At 38.9% G+C, this 20,687-nt stretch overlaps 2 protein-coding genes across 2 annotated transcripts; both read right to left on the bottom strand.

Annotated features, from left to right (window-relative positions):
• Positions 1-48: 48 nt before the first annotated feature.
• On the bottom strand, positions 49-8,562 carry idh2 (isocitrate dehydrogenase (NADP(+)) 2). The gene is made up of 11 exons (XM_057348527.1): positions 8,342-8,562; positions 4,312-4,403; positions 3,503-3,668; positions 3,008-3,168; positions 2,766-2,909; positions 1,823-1,959; positions 1,541-1,692; positions 1,165-1,277; positions 804-901; positions 561-653; positions 49-432 (listed from the first exon to the last, which is right to left on the bottom strand). The coding sequence occupies exons 1-11, from the start codon at positions 8,451-8,453 to the stop codon at positions 348-350; spliced, it is 1,353 nt and encodes a 450-aa protein (XP_057204510.1). The 5' UTR covers positions 8,454-8,562; the 3' UTR covers positions 49-347.
• Positions 8,563-10,746: 2,184 nt separating this feature from the next.
• Positions 10,747-19,273, bottom strand: ankrd34c (ankyrin repeat domain 34C). The gene is made up of 2 exons (XM_057348753.1): positions 19,017-19,273; positions 10,747-17,874 (listed from the first exon to the last, which is right to left on the bottom strand). Exon 2 carries the CDS (start codon positions 17,841-17,843, stop codon positions 16,248-16,250), a length of 1,596 nt encoding a protein of 531 aa, XP_057204736.1. The 5' UTR covers positions 17,844-17,874; positions 19,017-19,273; the 3' UTR covers positions 10,747-16,247.
• Positions 19,274-20,687: the final 1,414 nt, after the last annotated feature.

Below are 20,687 nucleotides of genomic sequence, written 5' to 3'. Positions count from 1 at the left end.
TTAAATCATGGCATGTTATTTCATTGCTAAACAGCACAAGGACAGGTATTCGGGTGACAAGAGAGATTTATTAGAGGATTTCTCAAATGGCCCTTGAATGTTCTTTTCTTCCTGTGGTATTATACAGCATCTGACATACAGTACTTCATCTTACAAAAATAGAACCCTGAAGGTGTGGGGAGAGATGGAGGACCCCATCAGCAGGATTAACTAACAGAACAGCTATGAACATCACTACATTTTTACAACTCCTCCCTTCAAACATTACGTTTGTAGTTATGACCTTTAAGTTAAAAATGAGGTACAAAAAGACAAACACTCCTGGTGGTGTCCAGGTCTGTTGTCCTTCATTTGCCCAGAGCTTTGTCTAGATTGGTTTTAATGGCATCCAGGAAGTCTGTGGTGTTGACGTAATGCTCGTTCAGCTTGCAGCTGTGGACACAGTGAGAACAGTCCATGTCAGCAGTTTTATCTTTATAGCTACTCCCTTAATGGAAGTCAAAGACATTATACTAAGATCATTGTTTTAGTTATGTGTTCTAAATAATTAGCAGTCTTACTTGGCGAGACCGTGAATGCAGCCGGCGAGATCCTTGGTCATCACCCCACTCTCCACAGTCTCCACACACACCCGTTCTAGAATCTGAGAGAACCTGCAGAGCAACGGGATAATCATTAACAGTCATACCTTCTTTTAACCGTTACTAGCATGACAGGAACGTTGCTTCATTCTAGAAAAAAAATCTCTCGTATGCATGCAACTGTAGTACAGATAGCAGATTAGACACAATGCTCTAGTTTACTTAATCAGATCTGGATTTCCATCGAGTTTGCCACGGTGCTCCAGACCCCTGGTCCATGCGAAGATGCTGGCAATAGGGTTAGTGCTAGTTGGCCTTCCCTGTGCAGTAAACAAGAAATAACCATAAAAAAAACAAGTAGGTTGTTTATCGGCACCTTAAAAGTATTATAAAGTACTCTGCTGAATGTGTTTCTCTTTTCAAATGACAACATGCAAGCGTTCATATAAAAAGTTGTCATTATTTGTCTCACCACAAGATGGCAGACAGTGTCTAAAAACCCAACTGTGGAACGTGCTTATAAAATTAAGAGCTTGATTCAGGACATAATTTGAGGCCAAACCAAACACCGAAATATACACACCTTCTGGTGCTCGCGGTAATGCCGAGTCACTGTGCCATGAGCTGCCTCAGCTTCAATGGTCTTTCCATCAGGACACACCAGCACTGATGTCATCAGCCCCAGAGAACCGAAACCTACACACAACATTCACCATCCTTTAAACACATACATATGATCAAAGATATCCTCCTACTGCAATTGTGGTGACAATAAAAGAAAACACTACATGAAGAGACAGCTTCCCTCTGTTCTCCCTTTAAAAATTGTAAACCACACTTCTGGGAATCAATTATATCCATAAACAGTGTACAATAAACTATATTGTTACAAGAATTGTGTTAGACACATGGTGTCTAGTATGATAAAAAAATATGTAGAAATTAGAATAAAAATTTACCCTGAGCGAGGATGTCAGACTGCACATCTCCATCGTAGTTCTTGCAGGCCCAGACAAAGGCACCCGATGACTTCAGTACCTGAGCTACCATGTCATCGATAAGCCTGTGCTCGTACCAAATCTTCAGCTTGTCAAACTCTGGCTTGTAGTTCCTGCCCACAAAAAAACAAAGCAACAGTTCAGTATTTTATATTGAAATTTCTCTGGAAAATATGGAATATTTTAAAGCAAAAACAATATTTTCTCTTTATGAATGTGTGCCAAAGACTGATATTCTAATACTTCTCAAAGATATCCTGGAAAATATCCTTGAATCGGCCATCATAAGCTTTCAGGATGGTGTTCTTGGTGCTCAAGTAGAGAGGCCATTTCTTCTGGATGGCGTACTGGAAGCAGCTGTGAGCGAAGCCAGTGATGGACTGTTGGACAAAGACAGACGGACGAACTGTCACATAAGCAAGAAAAAATAGATGTTCCATTTTTACAATGGGGAATTTAGCTGCGATTCAAAAACTGGCTGTGTAGTTCCAAAAGGTGACCAAAAATCACTCACTTCAAATGTGAAGTGGAAATGGTGAAAAAACTGAATTTCAGCACCATCAATAGGCAGCCTAAAATGAACAGACACTTCATTCAGTCAATCTCTTTTTAGGAGGAAAAAATAGCCCACTACCAGCATCACCTCCTCTGTTTGTCTTAAATACATTACTATTATGAGTGCAAACACCAGAGTTCACTGCAGATGGACCAGCGGAGGAAGGTCATTAATCATTTTTGCTTGAGGTGTATTCAACTAATATAATTTTTAGGTTAAAGGCCTTAATTATACAAACTCAGAATACACAAGACATACTAAAAATGTCTCTAATTTTAGGGGATATTTTTACACCTTGAAGACGGATCACAAGAGAACAATCTCATTAATAGAAAGATCCATTATCTTTTTCCAAATCTAACATCTGTTTGCCTCATTTTCAAAGTTGAGATCATTTTCGGATTGGGCTGGTGATTTTAATTATATGTCCATTTTATCAATTTCTTGTATGCTGAAATTCAAAAGGTACATAAGTCTCTTGACCGTGACTTTTCAGAGATTACTTTTAATAATTACATGACATTGCGTTCACAAAAACATTGGCATTGTTAATACCAATTTTAAAATTCCTTAACATTTGATTCACCCAGAGCTGTTGAAGTGCAAAAATTTTATTGATGGATTGCTGACCTCATCCGTGTTGTACATGCCCATTCCACAGCCGCCAGCAGGGAAATCAAAACACTCCCACTCCTTGTTTTTGCTTCCATCGGCTGGAGCGAAGATGATCTTGAATTTGCCCGGTTGGTCCACAACAAAGTCTGTTGCTTTGTACTGTAAAATGAAGGAACTGTGATCAGCATAAATGTGAAAACTAAAAAAAGAAACAATTCAAAAGCCATCTGTGACTGTGAGATCAAAGAAGCGCAGACCTGGTCACCGTGGGCGTGTCTGCCGATGGTGATGGGCTGTGTCCAGCCAGGAACAAGTCTGGGAATGTTCTTGCATATGATTGGCTCACGGAAGACAGTGCCGCCCAGGATGTTCCTGATTGTGCCGTTGGGACTCTTCCACATTTTCTTCAGGTTGAATTCTGTGGATTGTAAATGTCGATGACACTTAATTTCTGAAGTTAGTGCGATACGTCTATCAAACTGTGTTTTAAAGAATCTAAATAAATAAACACTTCAAATAGTTTCTTTAGCAATAACTTATTAATATCAGTCAGCCACTGTTTTGTACTGTGACACAAAATTATGGAAATTTTATGAAACTACAAGGGAACTACAAATTCTGTTAATCAGTCAGTTATCACATGACGTTAATCCACATTTACTCATTTTAGTCTCAATTTAGCATAAATTAACCAAAAAGCTCAATGAACTATATCTTGCATTTCAAAACAAGTGTTTCTATAAGTGCCATACCTTCGACCCTAGCTTCGTCGGGTGTGATGGTGGCGCATTTCACAGCAACGTGGTATTTCAGGGTGGCTAAAGCAGAGTCAATTGTGACTTGGTCATCCGTCTGGTCACGGTAAGGAAGACCCAGGTCATAGTACTTCAGTTCTACATCCACATTGGACAGAATGAGCTGAGAAGAAGAGTTTTGTGTTGAAGCATAAAAGTCAAAAATACTGATGTATGATAAGAATCTAAACTAACTGAACTGCATACATTCTTCAGGCTGCTCTCAGCTTTAGATGTTGTTAACAGGATAGCTGATATTTATACATTATTTGATCTTTAATTGAACCATAAATACTGTTATTATTATTACTTGATTATGGCAGTTATAAATAATGAGCCTATTCTGATTCTCCAGAGAACAGGCAGAACAATTTCAGCTTGGGAAACGTCATTACAACCATCTGCCGTCTCTCAGGGGGGGCAGAGAGCCAGTCAGTGAGCATGACCTGAGACTGGCCCCGCCCCCTGCATGATGAGACCGTAATCTCCCTGTGGTTGCGTGTAAAAACTGCAAGCTTATCCGTCTGTCTGTCTCATTCACAGGAGATCTGCATAACCTGCCAATCTCTCCTCCTTTATTTAATTCTCCCAAGAGATCCAGTCACAATTTCTCTTTCAGTCTCTTCTTTTGTCTCTCTTGTCTCTAACCCAGTTTTCATTCTGTCTGCACCTGTCTTGATTTCCTCCTATATTACGTTTATCTTTTGGTAAGTGTGTGTCACAGATTTAATAATAGACCACTAGACATCATATCTTTGTTTAAGCACCTTTTCTTTAATGAACTCCCAGATGATCCTGGTCATCTCATCTCCATCCATCTCCACCACCGGCTGTGCCACCTTGATGCGCTTATCGGCATCTGTCAATTAAAACAGGAAATCGATTTGTGCTTTTACTGCATTAAAACGAATCATTTCACAAGCGTTGTTGTGCATACAGGTTTGGACCTGAAGACATGAGACACCCACAGATATTATTTCCTTTACAAGGAAGAGGTTGATAAAGGCATAACAAAACAACAGACAGCAGCTTTCCAAAACAAGGACCAGTTAAATATCCAGCTTTTTCGGACTTTGCCATTTCTGACAGGTATCACTGACAAGTCTGGTGCCTGGTCTTTCAACGCAACAAAACATTTCACAGACCAAAAATCTTCCTTGAATCTCTGATTCACCTTTTGCCTGCAACTAGAGCAACCAGCACATGATCATCTCATTTTCTCAACTGGGACAAAATACAGAAAGGAGGGGGAGCAATGGAGGAGAATCAAGTGACTTTCTGTTCCACTTGCCAAGTTCCTACTCTTGCTAGAGAACCGTTCCATCTACAGAGTCAGCAAGCTAGAAAAACTACAGCGATAAACAATAAAATATTTCATAAAAGGCAACACGTCGTCTATAAAGCTTCATGGGTAATACAATGACAGCATTCAACTGACTTAAAACTGTCGATTGTACTTTTAATGTTTTTCATAAACCAAAGTCCATGACAGATCTATAAACCTCAAGTTCATAAGATGTGAATATTTTAATAACTGTGCGCAAAACAGTATTGCGCACAGTCACCCTATCTATGGCGTTTGTAATACAACATATACAAGGTGAGATGCCACACAGGCAAATGCAGAATAGCCTAAATCCTGTAACAACAAAGACATCACCTGTCAAAATATATCAACTTTCACTTTGAGATACTGTAAATTGAACTAACACAGCTGTGTCAACCAAGCTGCATTATGGGTACGGGCTTTCTTACAAAACCAAGCAGGGATCGTGATGAGAAATTACATAAACATAAGGATTCCTGGGGAAAATAATCCATAAACGCTGGGGACATCAGACTAAAGGGGGGAGGTGTTAGTGTTTGGCGGAGATTATGTAAGCATGCTTCAATGCCCTGTCTCTAACAACAGTGAAGTCTAAGCAGCCATCAGCAAAGGAAATGAATAATTCAATGAATGACACATTTACGCTGACATGAGCTACCATGCTATGAGAGACCTGAAATGACAAAACTAAATGAAAATTCGAAGAAAACACTGCATAAGCAAGGTATTGGCATGATCCAGTACAGGTCTGATAACCTTCAAATAATAAGTTTACTGTTGTATTTCACATTGCTTTAAGAAATGTCATACTTAATGGCAACTGCATGCAATCTGCATCATTTATCACAAATATAACATGCCTGAAGGGGAACACTTTACTCCTACACATTGGACAGGTCTCTGACCTTTACTGTACTCCAATCCATTTATTTTGGTGACACCACCTATTTTATGATGCTTTCCCTAAACGCAGCGAAACTACTAAACTAAAAATATTGCTCGACCTCAGTGGTACTTTGTGATACCAATGTTTGTAATTATTGTTGACTTTGTATTGATTGTCAACACTGTCACCATAAACTATATTGGAAAAGTACAGAGTATTAGTTCAAATTCACATAAGGGGGAGTATTTTCATTTCGGGTGGTGAACTATTCCATTAAACCTTACGACGGCAAAGGTAAAGGCCAAGTAACCCCACGTGTACAGAGCGTGCGGTCACCATATCAAATAACAAGCAATCATACTCATCTGGCCCTCTGATTTTACCCTGTCAAGGACATTTGCAAACAGAGGTGTCCACTTGTGCTCTGCACTTGAAGGTCAGCAGTTAAATAAGATTAGCAAACCTTTAAAGTCCCAGTGAAATAAAAAATGACAATTCCTATTTTTTCATGAAATATTACAGCGTTTATTGTAAATAGCTTACCAATGTGGGTCATTCTCTTTTTAAAATTTGTGTGCCCTCAAAGTCTTTAGTTAAAATCTGAAAATGCACTTCCTTCCTGTAATGACTATCCAACTTAAATGACGTATGTTAGAGGGCTTGGGCGGAGCATCCGTTAACTCCTCCCCTTCAACTGTCAGTCTGCTGCCAGTTTCATTTCAAAATTCAACGGCTGTTTTTATGCATCCAGTCAAATCGCAGAGAAAGACGAAAGCCACACCCACTAGTCTTCTCATTAGAAATTCCATTTCACTCGGATATGCGTCAAAATACGGAAGTAAAAACGATCGCAACTTCTGCTTCACTGGGTATTTAAAGATCGTTTGGGAGCATGTTCCAAAACTTCTCTCTCTATTGACAACCTACACAAACATTTTAAGGGTGACCCAGAAAGTTTCCTGAATTACACTTCACGACTTCATGCTGCACCACGGAAATACCAAAAATAAACTAGAAGCTCACAACCAGCTGGGTTTTTACAACAGTTGTTTATGCTTCTTCAAACAGGGAGAAAGAACTTTCGTATAAACTAAATTAAACTACAGTACAGAATGTAAAGTTTACAATACAGGTTCAGCTAAGAGAGCTGTGAGCTTCTTACTAAGCAGGACTGTATAGCTCCCATCCCAACTCATAAAACTTCTCTCTTGACAAAATTAAATCAAACCTTGTGACTTTAATGACAGGTGAAGTATGCAGGCTTGGCTTTCTACCAGACATTGTCAATAAAGGTGACATTTCATCTACAGAAAGACACATGGCTCAAGCTTTAGTTTGAACGATACTACATAACTGTTCAGAGCCAATGTGACACACTTTATCCTAAGAAACTTGGTTTACACTTTTTTTAAGTGGCACGCCAAAGGTTATAAAAAGGTTACTGATATTCTATCACTACTTCATCAGTCCATGCTATACAAGAACTGGTGCTTATAAAGATCAACCACTTTAGTGTTAAGGTGACCTGGAGGACACATAGGGGCCTTTGTTGTAAGCCAAGTAAAACTACTTCCATTTAAACAAGCCTCCATGACAACCGATCAAGCCTCCATGACAACTGATTACCTAACAGCAGAGGACAACCAGTGACAACCTAACAGGCCCTGACAACAATTCATTCCATGTATGGTTATAAACTTAGTCTGAGAAACATGGTTTATCAGTTAGCAACTCTACTTTTAGTTTCTGATTTCAAAACAATATGTAAATTGACATCTTTATGTCCAGCTTCCAGGTAAAAAAAGAGATATGTTCTATCTTTGGTAACATGCTGTGCTAGTCATTTACCCTTAGTTATGCATCGCACTAGTGTGGGCTAACGTCAGTGCTTCCTGACCAGGCCGGTTGACCTTGAAATTATTTTACGATGCCGCAAAATCAAAATACAAATGAACACACAAGATAACCGTTTACTAACTCGAGCTATCTAGAGGCCCCGTTAGGTTACGTCTTTGCGTCAAACTGCACGTGTTTAATCGCAAAAGGTTTCACAGTCATCATTCTGGAGTCTCAGTGCGCCTCATCGTCCATTTGTGCCATTCACACGCTAAAAATACCCTCAATCCTTTTTCTTACAACATTTACAAATTTTACAACCAAACAACGACATAATTATGGCTGCATTTGCCTTTTACGTTGGTGTACGCAATGGATTACAAAGAGTAATTTATTGTGTAGTGTCTGTCCTTTTAAACAGAATTGCAGAACAAAGAAGCGCGAGCCCGCATCTCAGCCGCAGCGGACGAGCAATTCCCGCTTCACGCACAACGTCATCAAGAAAATAACGTCCCGTTTCACAACAAGCGAGGCAGCCTACGCGTAAAGAGAACACAGAACTGCCAAATACTGAAACAGGACCCGGTTCATTTAAAAGGCACGACAGAACACAACAGGGCGCCTTCGAAGGCAAGTCTGAGGTGTGCGGCAAGAGATATAGACATCCTCTCAGCTAAGTATTAATACAGCACCGGTTTATAAGGCTTAATTGACATGACTATTTAAAAAATGGATGTGTAAAACTCACAGTTCCTCTGTTGCAAACTCTGGCAAGAAGCTGGAGCAAGAACGGCGGGGGTTTTGGATAGAGTGGCGGCGGACCTAGTGAGAGAGCCGAGTACTTTCAAGTAACCTGCCATATTTTTTTGCCGAAGACACTACTAGCTGCTACCCGACTTCACTTAGTCCGACCGAAGGAAGGATCGAATGAATCGGCGCGTACAGCAATACACTCAACACTTCTCCGCCTCTGCCTCAGTGCAGACGTCACAGTTAAACTGGGGGCGGAGGTAAATCGACGGGTTTGTTCAATCAAACACGAGTGCGGCATACTTCGATGTTTCATCGCTGACTTCTGATAACAGACCGTTTGCACGTTCCCTTTTGTTAACCCTTCGCGGGACTTTCTGTAGTATTTTCGATAGTTCCATATGTACAGTTATCTAACTTAAAATATACAGTTCCTGTATTTTAAACTATTTTCAGTAAAATTAACTGTGTGTACAAATTAGTGATGTTTTTATGTTTGTTGTATCTCTGTCGCAGGGCAAGCAAATAACCTCTTCACATTCCGTTGCTTGGTTGCTGAGCAGTCCCGCTAATTTTAGCGGGGTGGGTTACCATATTGGGCGAAAGAATGGGAGGAGCGCAGCAAACTGAACATGCGCAGTTTAGAGCTGGTGCAGGTCATTTCAAGGTGCCAGAAGGTTGAAGTGCCAGTGCCATTGAAGGCTGAGGGGAAGTCATGTAATACAGTCCACTTGGCTTGTACCCATCAAAAACGATCTTGACGTATATAATAGTGATGTTGATGTTGACAAACACCGATGCACATTTCTTGGGCATAATGTTGTAGGCAATTAAAATGAGACACAGGGAATCAAATAATAATAATACAATAATATTAATTAAATTAAATAATGTAAATATGTAAACATAAAAAGCAAACAATGACAATAGTTTAAATATAAAATCTCCAATTTCAGCAAAGAATGGATAAATGACAATATTAACAGTTATTTGTAACCTAAGACTACAGATTGCAGAATTAGTTTCCTTTTCACTACGTTGTTGTCATTTAAGTCAAAGCTATGTCAGTGTGAAATGCAGCATGTAAACATTGCTACATTGGAATGTCAATATGACCTCTGCTATCAGTTAGAGGTCTGAAATGTGTGTAATTCAGAGCAAACTGTTTGCTCTGCAGTGTTGGTCTGCTTACTGTAGTCACTCTGTATATGTCAAAGCCAAAAAATGTCCAATAATTTGCCCAACTTATTACATTTACCTCTATTGACTTACTGCTTACAGCTATGTATAGAACATGATTGTTTGTACTGTTGAGAAAATTTGGTCATGTGCGTATAATGACAACAATTTTAATAGCAACAGCAATAATTTTATTTGGTGTATTGATCATAAATGGTTGTCTTAACTCACAAATAAGTTTAAATAATGTCCTTATTTTATATTCACTTCATCGTTGCCATAAAATGTAGATATAATTTTATGATAACGTTTAAATTTGCTCCCCTTGTTTAATTTCCCTGGCTTAATAAACAGCACTAAATGTTTGATGTGATCTGTGCCTACAGTTTATTCCTAAGTAGCAATTTAATAATACTAATAATGTTTAAAAGATTGCATGTCCACCTGGTGGAGATAAAGATTATGTTGCAGTGGTATTGCACATTGCACTGATTGAAGTTTTAGGTGATTAATCAAAAGTGTCACTGTCCTTATGAAACTTATGACTTGACTTATGTCAAGGTCGTGTTCCGTTTAGATCATAATACATTTATTGTACATTTTGTACATGTTATTTATCCCCTCATTTAAAGACTGGGTGTTCTTCACCATCAGTGAATATTAATGTGTCCACCAGGGGTCAGCAAGAAATCATTAAACTCTTATTTTCTAAAGGAGATCAAAATAATTTCCTGAATATTGAGCTGTCCTCAATATTTGTAACATGAAAAGAAACGACAACACACAGTGGTATTCTTTACTTAAATTTAAGTTATAGATTGTGCAACTAAATGTATATATTTTTAAGCATTGCTGACTCTACAACTGACTAATGAAGGAATGTTTATTTGTAACAGCTATCAGAAGATAATTGTTTAAATCATAGCTTTTTAAATTGTTTAGATATATAAATATGTAAAGTCTTGTTTTAAAAGATAACCATAATGCAGATGCTAGTGAAACAAATCAAACTATTCAGGTAAATAGACAAATCCCACATGGTTTTAGTAGTATGTTTATTAAAATAATACATTAATTGTATTAAAATTAAAATAATAATTAAAAAATAATTTATTAACTCTTTAATTCATTAAGTTTATTTTTAGTTTAACTGATTGAACTGCATCACAATTCTTTAAAACAATAATGATTCATATACATACTGTATGTAAAGTGATAAGAAAACATTATCATTTTTGTCATTTTCAATACATTTTTAAAAATCCACTTTTAGGCACTAGTATTACTTTTAGTAGTTTTCATCTTGAAATCGTCGATTTACACATGGACAAATACTTCAAACCCAAGCAACACCTTTGTAATTGGATTCTCTGTAATCTGTTTATGTACTTACACATTTCAATTCAATTTTATTTTATTTATATAGCGCTTTTCACAATGTGCATTGTTCCAAAGCAGCTTTACAGGAGCAAATAAGAAAAACATAAAAACACAGAAAGGTAAAACAAAGCACAGTGCATGGTGTTTATAGACCAAGCAAGATCATTCTAATAAATAATATCTAATAAATAAATGCAGTCTCCCGGTGAGCAAGCCAACACTGCTCTGCTGTGGCGAGGAACCCAAACTCCAATGATGATTAATGGAGTAAAAAAACCTCGGAAGAAACCAGGCTCAGCCAGGAGGGCCAGATCTCCTCTGACGGTCATAGCTGCACTCAGTGACCCCGACCAAAAGCCACCGAGCAAACGTCCACGAAGAACAGGGAGAACCCACAAGCCACGACCCAGGAAGCCCCACCCGCCGAAACCGTGCAGGTCCAACCCGGTCCCATTCTGCGATTGACACCAGACAACAGGAACAACCAGGGAAAAATAGTAATGGCATAATCAACTTTATTCCTCTGTTGTCTGACATCGACCACAAAACAAGACCAGACCAGACCCACACAGTCCCAACAAATGAAACACCCCAAACCACAACCAACAAGCCCCCCCACCTCCCCACAAACACCCACCCAGCAACCTCCATTCAAAGTCACTGAGTTCAGCCATAACTTCAAACTGCTGTCATGTGATATAATTTTAGCATTAAATACCAAATATTGTAAATTTAGCATTAATGTGACAAGTAGTCCGTCTTTGCTCTTGGTTGGGGATGGAATTGTCTGAGCTGGGCTGGTCAGATGGTCGCTTTTCTCTTGGGTGGTGATGGAATTGCCTTGGATGTAGCTGGGATGGTCAGTCAGTCCGCAGGCTCTCGCAGGAGGATGGTACGGGATTTTCAGATGTAGCTGGCATAATCTCTAGTTGGGGATGGGCATATGACGTTCATCTGGGTCTGGCGGAATCTCTCCCTACCTCGGGATGGGCATCCCCGAGGCGAGGGCAGAAAGAGAATAATTAGCATAGCTGCTGTTCATTAACTATGTATTAAGTGAAAGCTTGGCTGAAAAGATGTGTCTTTAATCTAGATTTAAATTGGGAGTGTGTCTGACCCTCAAATAGTATCGGGAAGGCTATTCCAGAGTTTAGGTGCTACGTATGAGAAAGCTCTACCCCCTTTGGTGGATTTAGTTATTCTAGGTGTTATCAAAAGTCTTGAGTTTTGAGATCTTAGAGAGTGTGATGGGTTGTAGTGTGGTAGAAGCTCTGTTATGTAGGTAGGGGCTAAACCTTTTAAGGCTTTATATGTTATTAAAAGAACTTTAAAGTCAATACGATACTTAATGGGTAACCAGTGAAGGCTTGATAACATTGGGGTTATGTGATCGTATTTTCTGGACCTGGTTAGAACTCTGGCAGCTGCTTTCTGAACTAACTGTAGTTTGTTTATTGATGATGCAGGACAACCACTAAGCAGTGCATTACAGTAGTCAAGTCTTGAGGTCACAAATGCATGAATAAGCTTCTCTGCGTCAGCCACACATAAACTATTTCGCAATTTGGCAACATTTCTAAGGTGGAAGATGGCTGTTTTTGTGACATTTGAGATGTGATTTTTAAATGACAGGTTGCTGTCTAATATAACGTATAGGTCTTTAACTGTATTTGCTGGAGTAACAGTGCAGCCTTCAATTTGCAGGCTATAATCCGAAATATTCTGCTCACGTGTCTTTGGTCCGATAAGTAATATTTCTGTTTTATTAGAATTTAAAAGAAGGAAATTACAAGTCATCCAATGTTTTATATCTTCGATGCACTGTGCCAATTTGGATAGCTGGAAGGAATCATCTGGTCTTGATGAGATATATTGCTGAGTATCAGCATAACAGTGGAAGCTAATTCCATGTTTTCTAATAATGTTTCCAAGGGGCAGCATGTATATGGAGAATAGCAAGGGTCTTAAAACCGATCCCTGAGGTAATCCATAATTTACTTGCGTTAGATTTGATGATTCCCCATTTAAATGGACATATTGATATATGTCTGATAAGTAAGATCTGAACCATTGTAGTGCCTGTCCCTGAATACCGGTATAATTGTGTAAGCGATCTAGAAGTATTTTATGGTCTACAGTATCGAACGCAGCACTAAGGTCAAGCAGGACTAGGAGTGAGATGTTACCTTTATCTGATGCTATAAGCAGGTAGTTTGTAATTTTAACGAGTGCAGTTTCAGTACTATGATGCGGTCTAAAGCCTGACTGTAATTTTTCGTGTATGTCATTATTTTGTAAGAAAGAGCACAACTGAGTGGACACTACTTTTTCTAGTATTTTAGACAGGTAAGGGAGATTTGAAATCGGTCTATAGTTTCCTAGTTCATTGGGGTCTAAGTTTGGTTTCTTGATAAGAGGCTTAATGACAGTTTGAAGGGTCCTGGGACATGGCCTAGATTAATTGACGAGTTGATAATGTTATAAATGGGCTCAATTGCAACGGGTAATAACTCTTTTAATAGTTTAGTTGGTATGGGGTCTAATAAGCAAGTTGTAGGTTTAGATGTTGCAATAAGTTTAATTAAATCTTCCTGTTTTATAGGTGAAAAACACTGTAGCCTTTCTTTTGGGGCGATGGTTGGTACTAATTCATAGGACAGACTTGGAGGTTGAGTTTTTACTATTTTGTCTCATATGTTTTCGATTTTCTCTGTAAAAAAAATCATGAAATCATTGCTACCAAGGTGCGACGGAATAACCAGGTCAGGTGATGTCTGTTTATTTGTTAATTTAGCAACTGTACTAAATAAAAACCTTGGATGATAACCTTTTTTGTTAGTTTCTATGAGGTTACGGAGGTGCTCAGCCTTTGCTGCTTTGAGTGCCTTTTTATAACAGTTTGCACTCTCTTTCCACGCAGTTTTAAAGACCTCTAACTGGGTTTGTTTCCATTTGCGTTCCAGTTTAGGTGTTTCTCTTTTAAGGGCGCGAGTGGTGCTATTGTACCATAGTGCTACAGGAGAGGTTTGTGTTGTTACTCTCTTGAAGTGTGTAATTAATGGCTAGCTTTTCTGTGGCTCAAGTGTTTTAGAGCATGGCGTTAGCAACGCCAAGGTCATGGGTTCGAATCCCAGGGGATTGCACATTCTTAGAAACAAATGTATAGTATAATGCAATGTAAGTCGCTTTGGATAAAATTGTCTGCCAAATGCGTAAAATGTAAATGTAATTGAGCCTATACAAAGATATTTCTACTCCTTTTGTGGCCACACATATCCACGGGTCATGTAGGGCTTGAGAAGGCTAAGGGACCTGGATGCTGCATTGGTCCATATTGAAATAGTCCGTATATGTATCATGCATTTATACCGTAGGTAGGAGGGTGCCCGTTCAGTCATTTGAAAAATTAAAACAATAGAATGATTGTACAGATTGTTACAGACATTTATTCAAAATATACAAGGTACTACATACAAAAATACTATGCATCAACCAATGTAAACATGAGCACAACCTAGTATGTCTCACAGTTTTGATATAAGACAGTTGTGATAAAATCTCTTTGTTTGAATTGGGGTTCGTGCGCATGTGTCCATGTGTCTTTTACCACTCATACATGAATAACAATGCCTGCAATTATAAATTATGAATTATTAAATATCATTTTATGACACATTTTATGTGTATTGTATAATCGCAGACCAAAAGCCTAAATCCATCTGCTGATTGCTTTTGTTTAATGTCTTAATCCAGGGGAAATTAGTGAGGAGTTAGCCAGCTAACTCTTGTACTACAGAACATTTATTATTTGAGAGCTTTTTTTAGTCAAGTGGCTATTAGAATATAGCAGCAATGAATCTGAAGCACTTTGCATTTGCACACAAAATAACATGGGCACATTTGTTCTACCACATAACATTGGCTGACAAAGGGATAAACCTATGTTCACTTTATTCTGTACAATAGTCATTGGTTTTTCACAAGGCATGTTCCGCTACAGACTTAACTGTGATTTTTTTACATTTTCATCAAGTTAAACATTTTACTAAGTAATTTTTGTTGATTGTTGTCTTCATCCCATAACTGTGTGATTTGTTACCTGCAGCAAAGTGGCTGTAATATTGTGATTTAAATAGTGCTCAGTAGTATTTCATAACATGTAATTTGTGATGCAGAACATCCTTTACTCTCCTGCAAAGGCACTATACACTAATTAGCTACAAACATTCAATCTCCTGAACTCATCATGGAACGAACTGAGAATTTAAATCTCTGTAGACAGCCAACCTAGCAAGGTTAACTAAGGGCTCTATGAGTATGAATCATCTTTGCATTAAAGAGTAAGTCATAATTATATTAGCAATGTTGCCTGTGTTATTGCAACCAATGGAGGATGTAATCAATTACAATATAGACAGATTTTCCTATCATTATCTCACAGATGGTCAGTATTTCTCACAAAATCTAGACCAGATACAATGCATGTATGATACATCTGCACACAGTCATTATTAACATTAACATTTAAAAGCTAACATTTTATGTGTAGAATGATCAGTGAATGTTATAACCTGATATTTCTCTTGTACCTCATTTTGCCTGTAGTTCTCAACTGGTTTGGTTTCTTGCAGGACTTCTAGCTTTTTTAATCAGGAGCCGGTGGAATTCTCTCTTTTAATGGATATGATCTGCTTACCTCTCTGCTCTATTTTGAAAGTCTGGTTTTACATTCACTCTCCTGTCTGCCTTAATGAATCTCTGTTTTTATTTGCAGCAGAAGGACTAGATGTAGTGGAGCTGTCAAATGCAATCTTCATACGCCAGACAATTAGAATGCTCTCTCACCTACTCTTTGAGATTACAAACTGTATTGCAGAAAGGAAATTGGCACACTCTTTTGTTGTGTTTTTGTGACTGTGTTGTAAATCACATTTCTAACAATATATATATATATATATATTTTGAAAATTAGTTCTGTGGGTGGTAGGAAGTGACAGTCTAAGCTTACTCTACAACGGTACGTGATATATTAGATCTATACTAATCTTTAACAGCTAGGTTGCATCCTGAAATATCTTCATCTTGACAACACAATAAGCTATTTATGCATCTGTGACTTTTTTAAACTCTTAGGTATTAGATTCATTTTTACTTTTTGATTTTTTCCAAACTAGCATATTGAATGATAAAATATCCCTTTGCCCTAAATGGCTACATTTCGCGCTTACTACCTTTACGTACTATTACAGGTACCTGCTTTCACCTGTCTAAGCAATCAACGTAGTCTATAAAACTCCTTTCATTTTTATACATTTTCAAGTTGCTACATCTACATAGATTGACTCTCACGACTGGTGGTTGAGCTCTTCAAAATTTGAAAGCTGCTTCATCTGTTCCACTTGCATAGAGTGCCTTCTAACAAGCTTTTTCTTCGTCCTGAGGTTGCCTCTCTTTGGTGAGTTTGGTGCTACTGGAGCTATTGGTCTAATTCCTGCTGCAAGTGGGGATGAGGGCTTGCTGCTGGCTCCTATATCAGGAATAGGAGGGTTAGGGTTGACATTCAATGGGGGCAGGTGACCCGGACGCGTATGGGATATGTAGTCCAGCAAGAGCGTTCCAGAGCCACGCCGCTCCAACAGACCAGGTGCTCGGCATCTGGCTGTGCTAGGGGAGGAGGTACTGGGATTGCTGTCTAACGACTCTCGTGAGCCTGTAAGCATTGCAAGGGGGGATGTATTGAGCTTTCTTCTCTCCATTGGTGCCTTGGGAGAGTCTAGCAAGCTGGAATCTGAGTACAGCTGGGAGTCCGAGTCATAGTGCTCATTCCCCAGTCTTCTCCGGTACACTGTATCTCTGAGGCTAGCTGGCCCAAAGTTTCCTCCAGTGCCGTCCTGCTCTGTGGGGACGGTGCTACGTCGTGTCAGAGGCTGGTGCTGTGAAAGAGATCTGTCATATAAAACTTTGGATGGTGTTGGATGCGATGAAGTTGGGGAGATTTTTGTCGCCTGATCTCCCACCATTGGAAAAAGAATATCTTTTCCATCAACTCTGTTATGCCGAGACAAAGTGCCTCTTTTGGACAGGCTCAGCCCGTTGACACCCGCAACAACATTTTCATCAGAGTTGGCTCTTTTGCTCTCTTCATTGGCTGCTGCTAGGACAGAGGGGGCAATCAGACCCCAGGGCTCTGACTGTAAACGTTTCAACTGGGGTAGACGAGCCCTCTTGGGGTTCACTGGCTTCTTACTGGGAGAGGTAAGTCCGTTGGCGAGTTTTGCAGCTGTGTTTGAGGTTGACTTAAACTTGGTTTGAAAATTGAATACGGTGTCTTTCTCTTCCTCTTTGCTCGGAGATGGTGATGCATGCAGATCTATATCTGAAGGTGAGGCACACGGTGCAGGAGAGGTTCTCTCCTCCAGCTCTGGCGAGGGAGGAATATTCAGGTACTGCTTGGTGGTTTTGGTTCCAGATGGGGATTTGTCAGTGGTGATGATAATCACCTCCTTGCCTTTAGCTTTGCAGGCATCCAGGAGAACTTTAAGGGTTTCTTTATCGTCTGCATTGACAGCGTAGACTAGAGCAGAAGATCCGTGACGATCATCCAGGCTTGGATCAGCCCCATTGGACAGCAGGAGAGACACCACCTCATGTCCCGCCCTCTGGCTGCATGCATGCATGAGGGCCGTCCTTCCAGCTTTGTCTTGAATGTTAGGGTCAGCTTTGTTGTCCAGTAGATACTTGACCAACTTTGCCTTGTTGACACTTTGCTGGTCAGAGTGTTTGGACATGCATGCCACCATGAGTGGCGTCTCTCCTCGGTCATTGCTCTCATTGATGTAAGCTCCTCCCTCTAGCAGAAGCCTTGTAAGGCGCAAACGTCGAAGCCACACCGCCTTCAGAAGAGAGTTCCCATCAGTCCTGAGCTCCAGCACATCAGCCATCACCTAGACTGGACCCAAATCAGCCTCAGTCCTGCAAGGCAATAACATACTGCCGCTACAGTAATCTTGCATATGGGACATTTCTATTTGAGTTTATAAACAATACAGTTTGAACAAAAGTATTGACAAGGAAAGGCGGTATTGACGTTAAAAAGCTTTGCTCATGATATAGCCAGCATGTCATTTTGAAAAGCCACCAGGTGGCAGCCTGAAAGAGTTATAAGACGAGACGCTGAATTGACAGGTGGTTCAGGTGCGAATGGAAGTTTTCATTTTAGATTAGCGCAGTTCGGTTCGTTTGAAGATTGTAATGTTGAAGAGTGTTTGTGTAGCGTGCCCAGTGTAATGTTATTATGGTATTAAATGTCGAGATGGTTATTGATGGCGAATGTCCTCGAGGAAATGAGTGTTTCATCTGCATTTTATTCAATGTGAGAAGCGTTTTCCTTTCAACTGTGTTACTCAATACACTGTATTAATAGCGCGATGTATTTTTGTGTTTAAATAGTTGCTTTGGTATGAATTTGTCCCCCTTCGTTTTTTTTTTTTCATTTTCGATAATCACAATATGTTCAGAACAGTTTCCCTAATAGGCTAACTTTTAAAATGTTTAGACCTATTTGGAACAAATAATAGTGGTGTTATGGCTTAAATGTGATACGAATGAAATAATCTGACAAGAATTAACTGGTTCAATAATGCCTTTTGTTTAAGTGTTTCTCAACTACGATGCGCGTTGTATAGACTGCGTTTTGCGTTTGTGAAATTGCACTGTCCATGGTCCTGAGACCATGTGAAAAAGGTCTCCGCTAAAAATCCGTGATGTGCGCTTTTACAGGACAAACATGCTCTTCATAGCCGATGATGTGGGCATCAAAGTTATAATTTCTCATCAGATGCATCGACTTTTATAAAGCATCTTAGTTGTCCTTATGTACCTGCATTTTATTTTTTCTCAAAAGTAAATGTGTAGCCTACTGTGCATTGGGTCGCGAGTTGACAAAACATTTCGTTGCAAACGTTACTAGTAGGCTATAATAAGTAGCAAAGATTACTACACGACGATTTTATAGGCTACATAAATATTTAAAAAATATCTCAGTTGTTTTACAGCCAAATGTCTTTCTCAAGTAATTAAATATCGAAATGGGTTGAGTTCAGAAATGTTCTTACCTGGTTGACGCACAGGTTTATCATTGTAGAATAGAATAAGTCCACGGTAATGGTCTCCAATATTCTTTATAAGCTGTTAAGAGCCATGGTTTTCCAGCACAGGTTGTGTGGTTATTTAGTTCAGACCCATCAGAACTGCCCTGTTTTAGCCTCTGTTCTATCATGCAAGCACAGCGACGCTCCAGCTCCACTGCTTTTGTTACTGAAACGCAAGAGACCAGTCCAATCGCTATATTCCTATTTGCGCACCAAAGAATCACTCTAAGACGTTGAGGGTTATAAATAACTTCCCCTTTTTCACTTCGTCAATGAAACGTGAATATGACTGACGTCAGAATGAACACAAATAAATGTGGTCTGGTGTGAACCTACCTCATATGTTGTCATGATAAGCACAAACAAACAAATTTGTCAGGTTTCTTAAATTAGTCCAACTCGTTAGACAGAAGGGTGCATACTGAATTAGAGGATAATGTAAAATGTAAACAATTATAGGCTATTGTAATTTAAAACATAAATCAGTATGAAGACAACGTTTTGTATTGTCATCTCAATAAAAAGGAAATTACAAACAGTTTCCAAACAGTTACACATTTATCAAAAAAGAAATGATTGTTGTAGAGGATTTATTTATACATACCATACAATATACAATTATATAATATAAACTAATCTAAGATTTAATTTAAGCCATAAAACAGATTGAAATGGTATTTTTAAGCTGCTATCTTCTAAATCTTGTGCTTTGTCTGAGAATATTTATCAGTCTTTCTGTCTGTTCCTCCATCTGTCTGTCTGTATAGACAATGACAGCATTGCACTGTTTAAATTGCAATTAAACATCCACAACTTGTTCCAGCCATTTCAGCCATATATAGCATAATCTATTTTTAGGTTGCTATGAGACAGCACAGAATCATATTCTCACTGAGACCAATAGAATTTGAGGTGCCGGTGGCATCATGAACCCACAATATAAAGAAATTATAAAATATTTATACACATAGAAAACTCCTAGTAATAATTTAATGCTAAATTGTCCTTATGATAAAGTCATAAAAATGGAAGGCTTTAATCTTGGAATTGACTTTAACTTTTCTTTCCTCGTGTTTTTAATATCAAACAAGGCCCGTGGCTATTTACGTTTTGATAAACCGCTCACATGAACCCTATATTCCACCAGAGTAAAACAATGGTTCATGAATGACCTTTCCCAAACACTGTCCCGACATTTACCTGCTGTTGATGGCACTTCTGATCACTTAGGAGAATATTAATATTTACCCAACCATCATGTTTGAGAGATAGATATGAAACTGCAGAGCCATGTTTGTGTGCATTCTGGTGGCTAATGCTGTCATTTGGAACCTCTCCAGCCATACAGTCTTATCATGCCTCACTTATCTTAATAAAAGTTTCCATAGTGAGGAAAGGTGGAGCGTAACCCACTTTCTGTATCTGCTGTAAGGATCACTTTTTTATCGGAGTTTTTTCTAAATAACGGTGGAAAAACTGAAAAATATGTGTATTTCATATAGTGCAGCTCTCATGTGATGAGTGTTGTTAAGCAACCGAACTAAGGGTGGGTGGTGGTGTGGAAGAAAAGTGCAACAGAATGCCCACTGTTGTTCTGTCACTCTTTCAATCTGTATCAAACACGCTTTCAGTGCA

Source organism: Triplophysa rosa, linkage group LG12 (genome assembly GCF_024868665.1).
Source record: "Triplophysa rosa linkage group LG12, Trosa_1v2, whole genome shotgun sequence".
In the NCBI taxonomy this organism is placed as follows: Eukaryota; Metazoa; Chordata; class Actinopteri; order Cypriniformes; family Nemacheilidae; genus Triplophysa; species Triplophysa rosa.
Note: the sequence above shows the minus strand (reverse complement) of the source record. Positions and strands in the feature narration are given on the sequence as shown.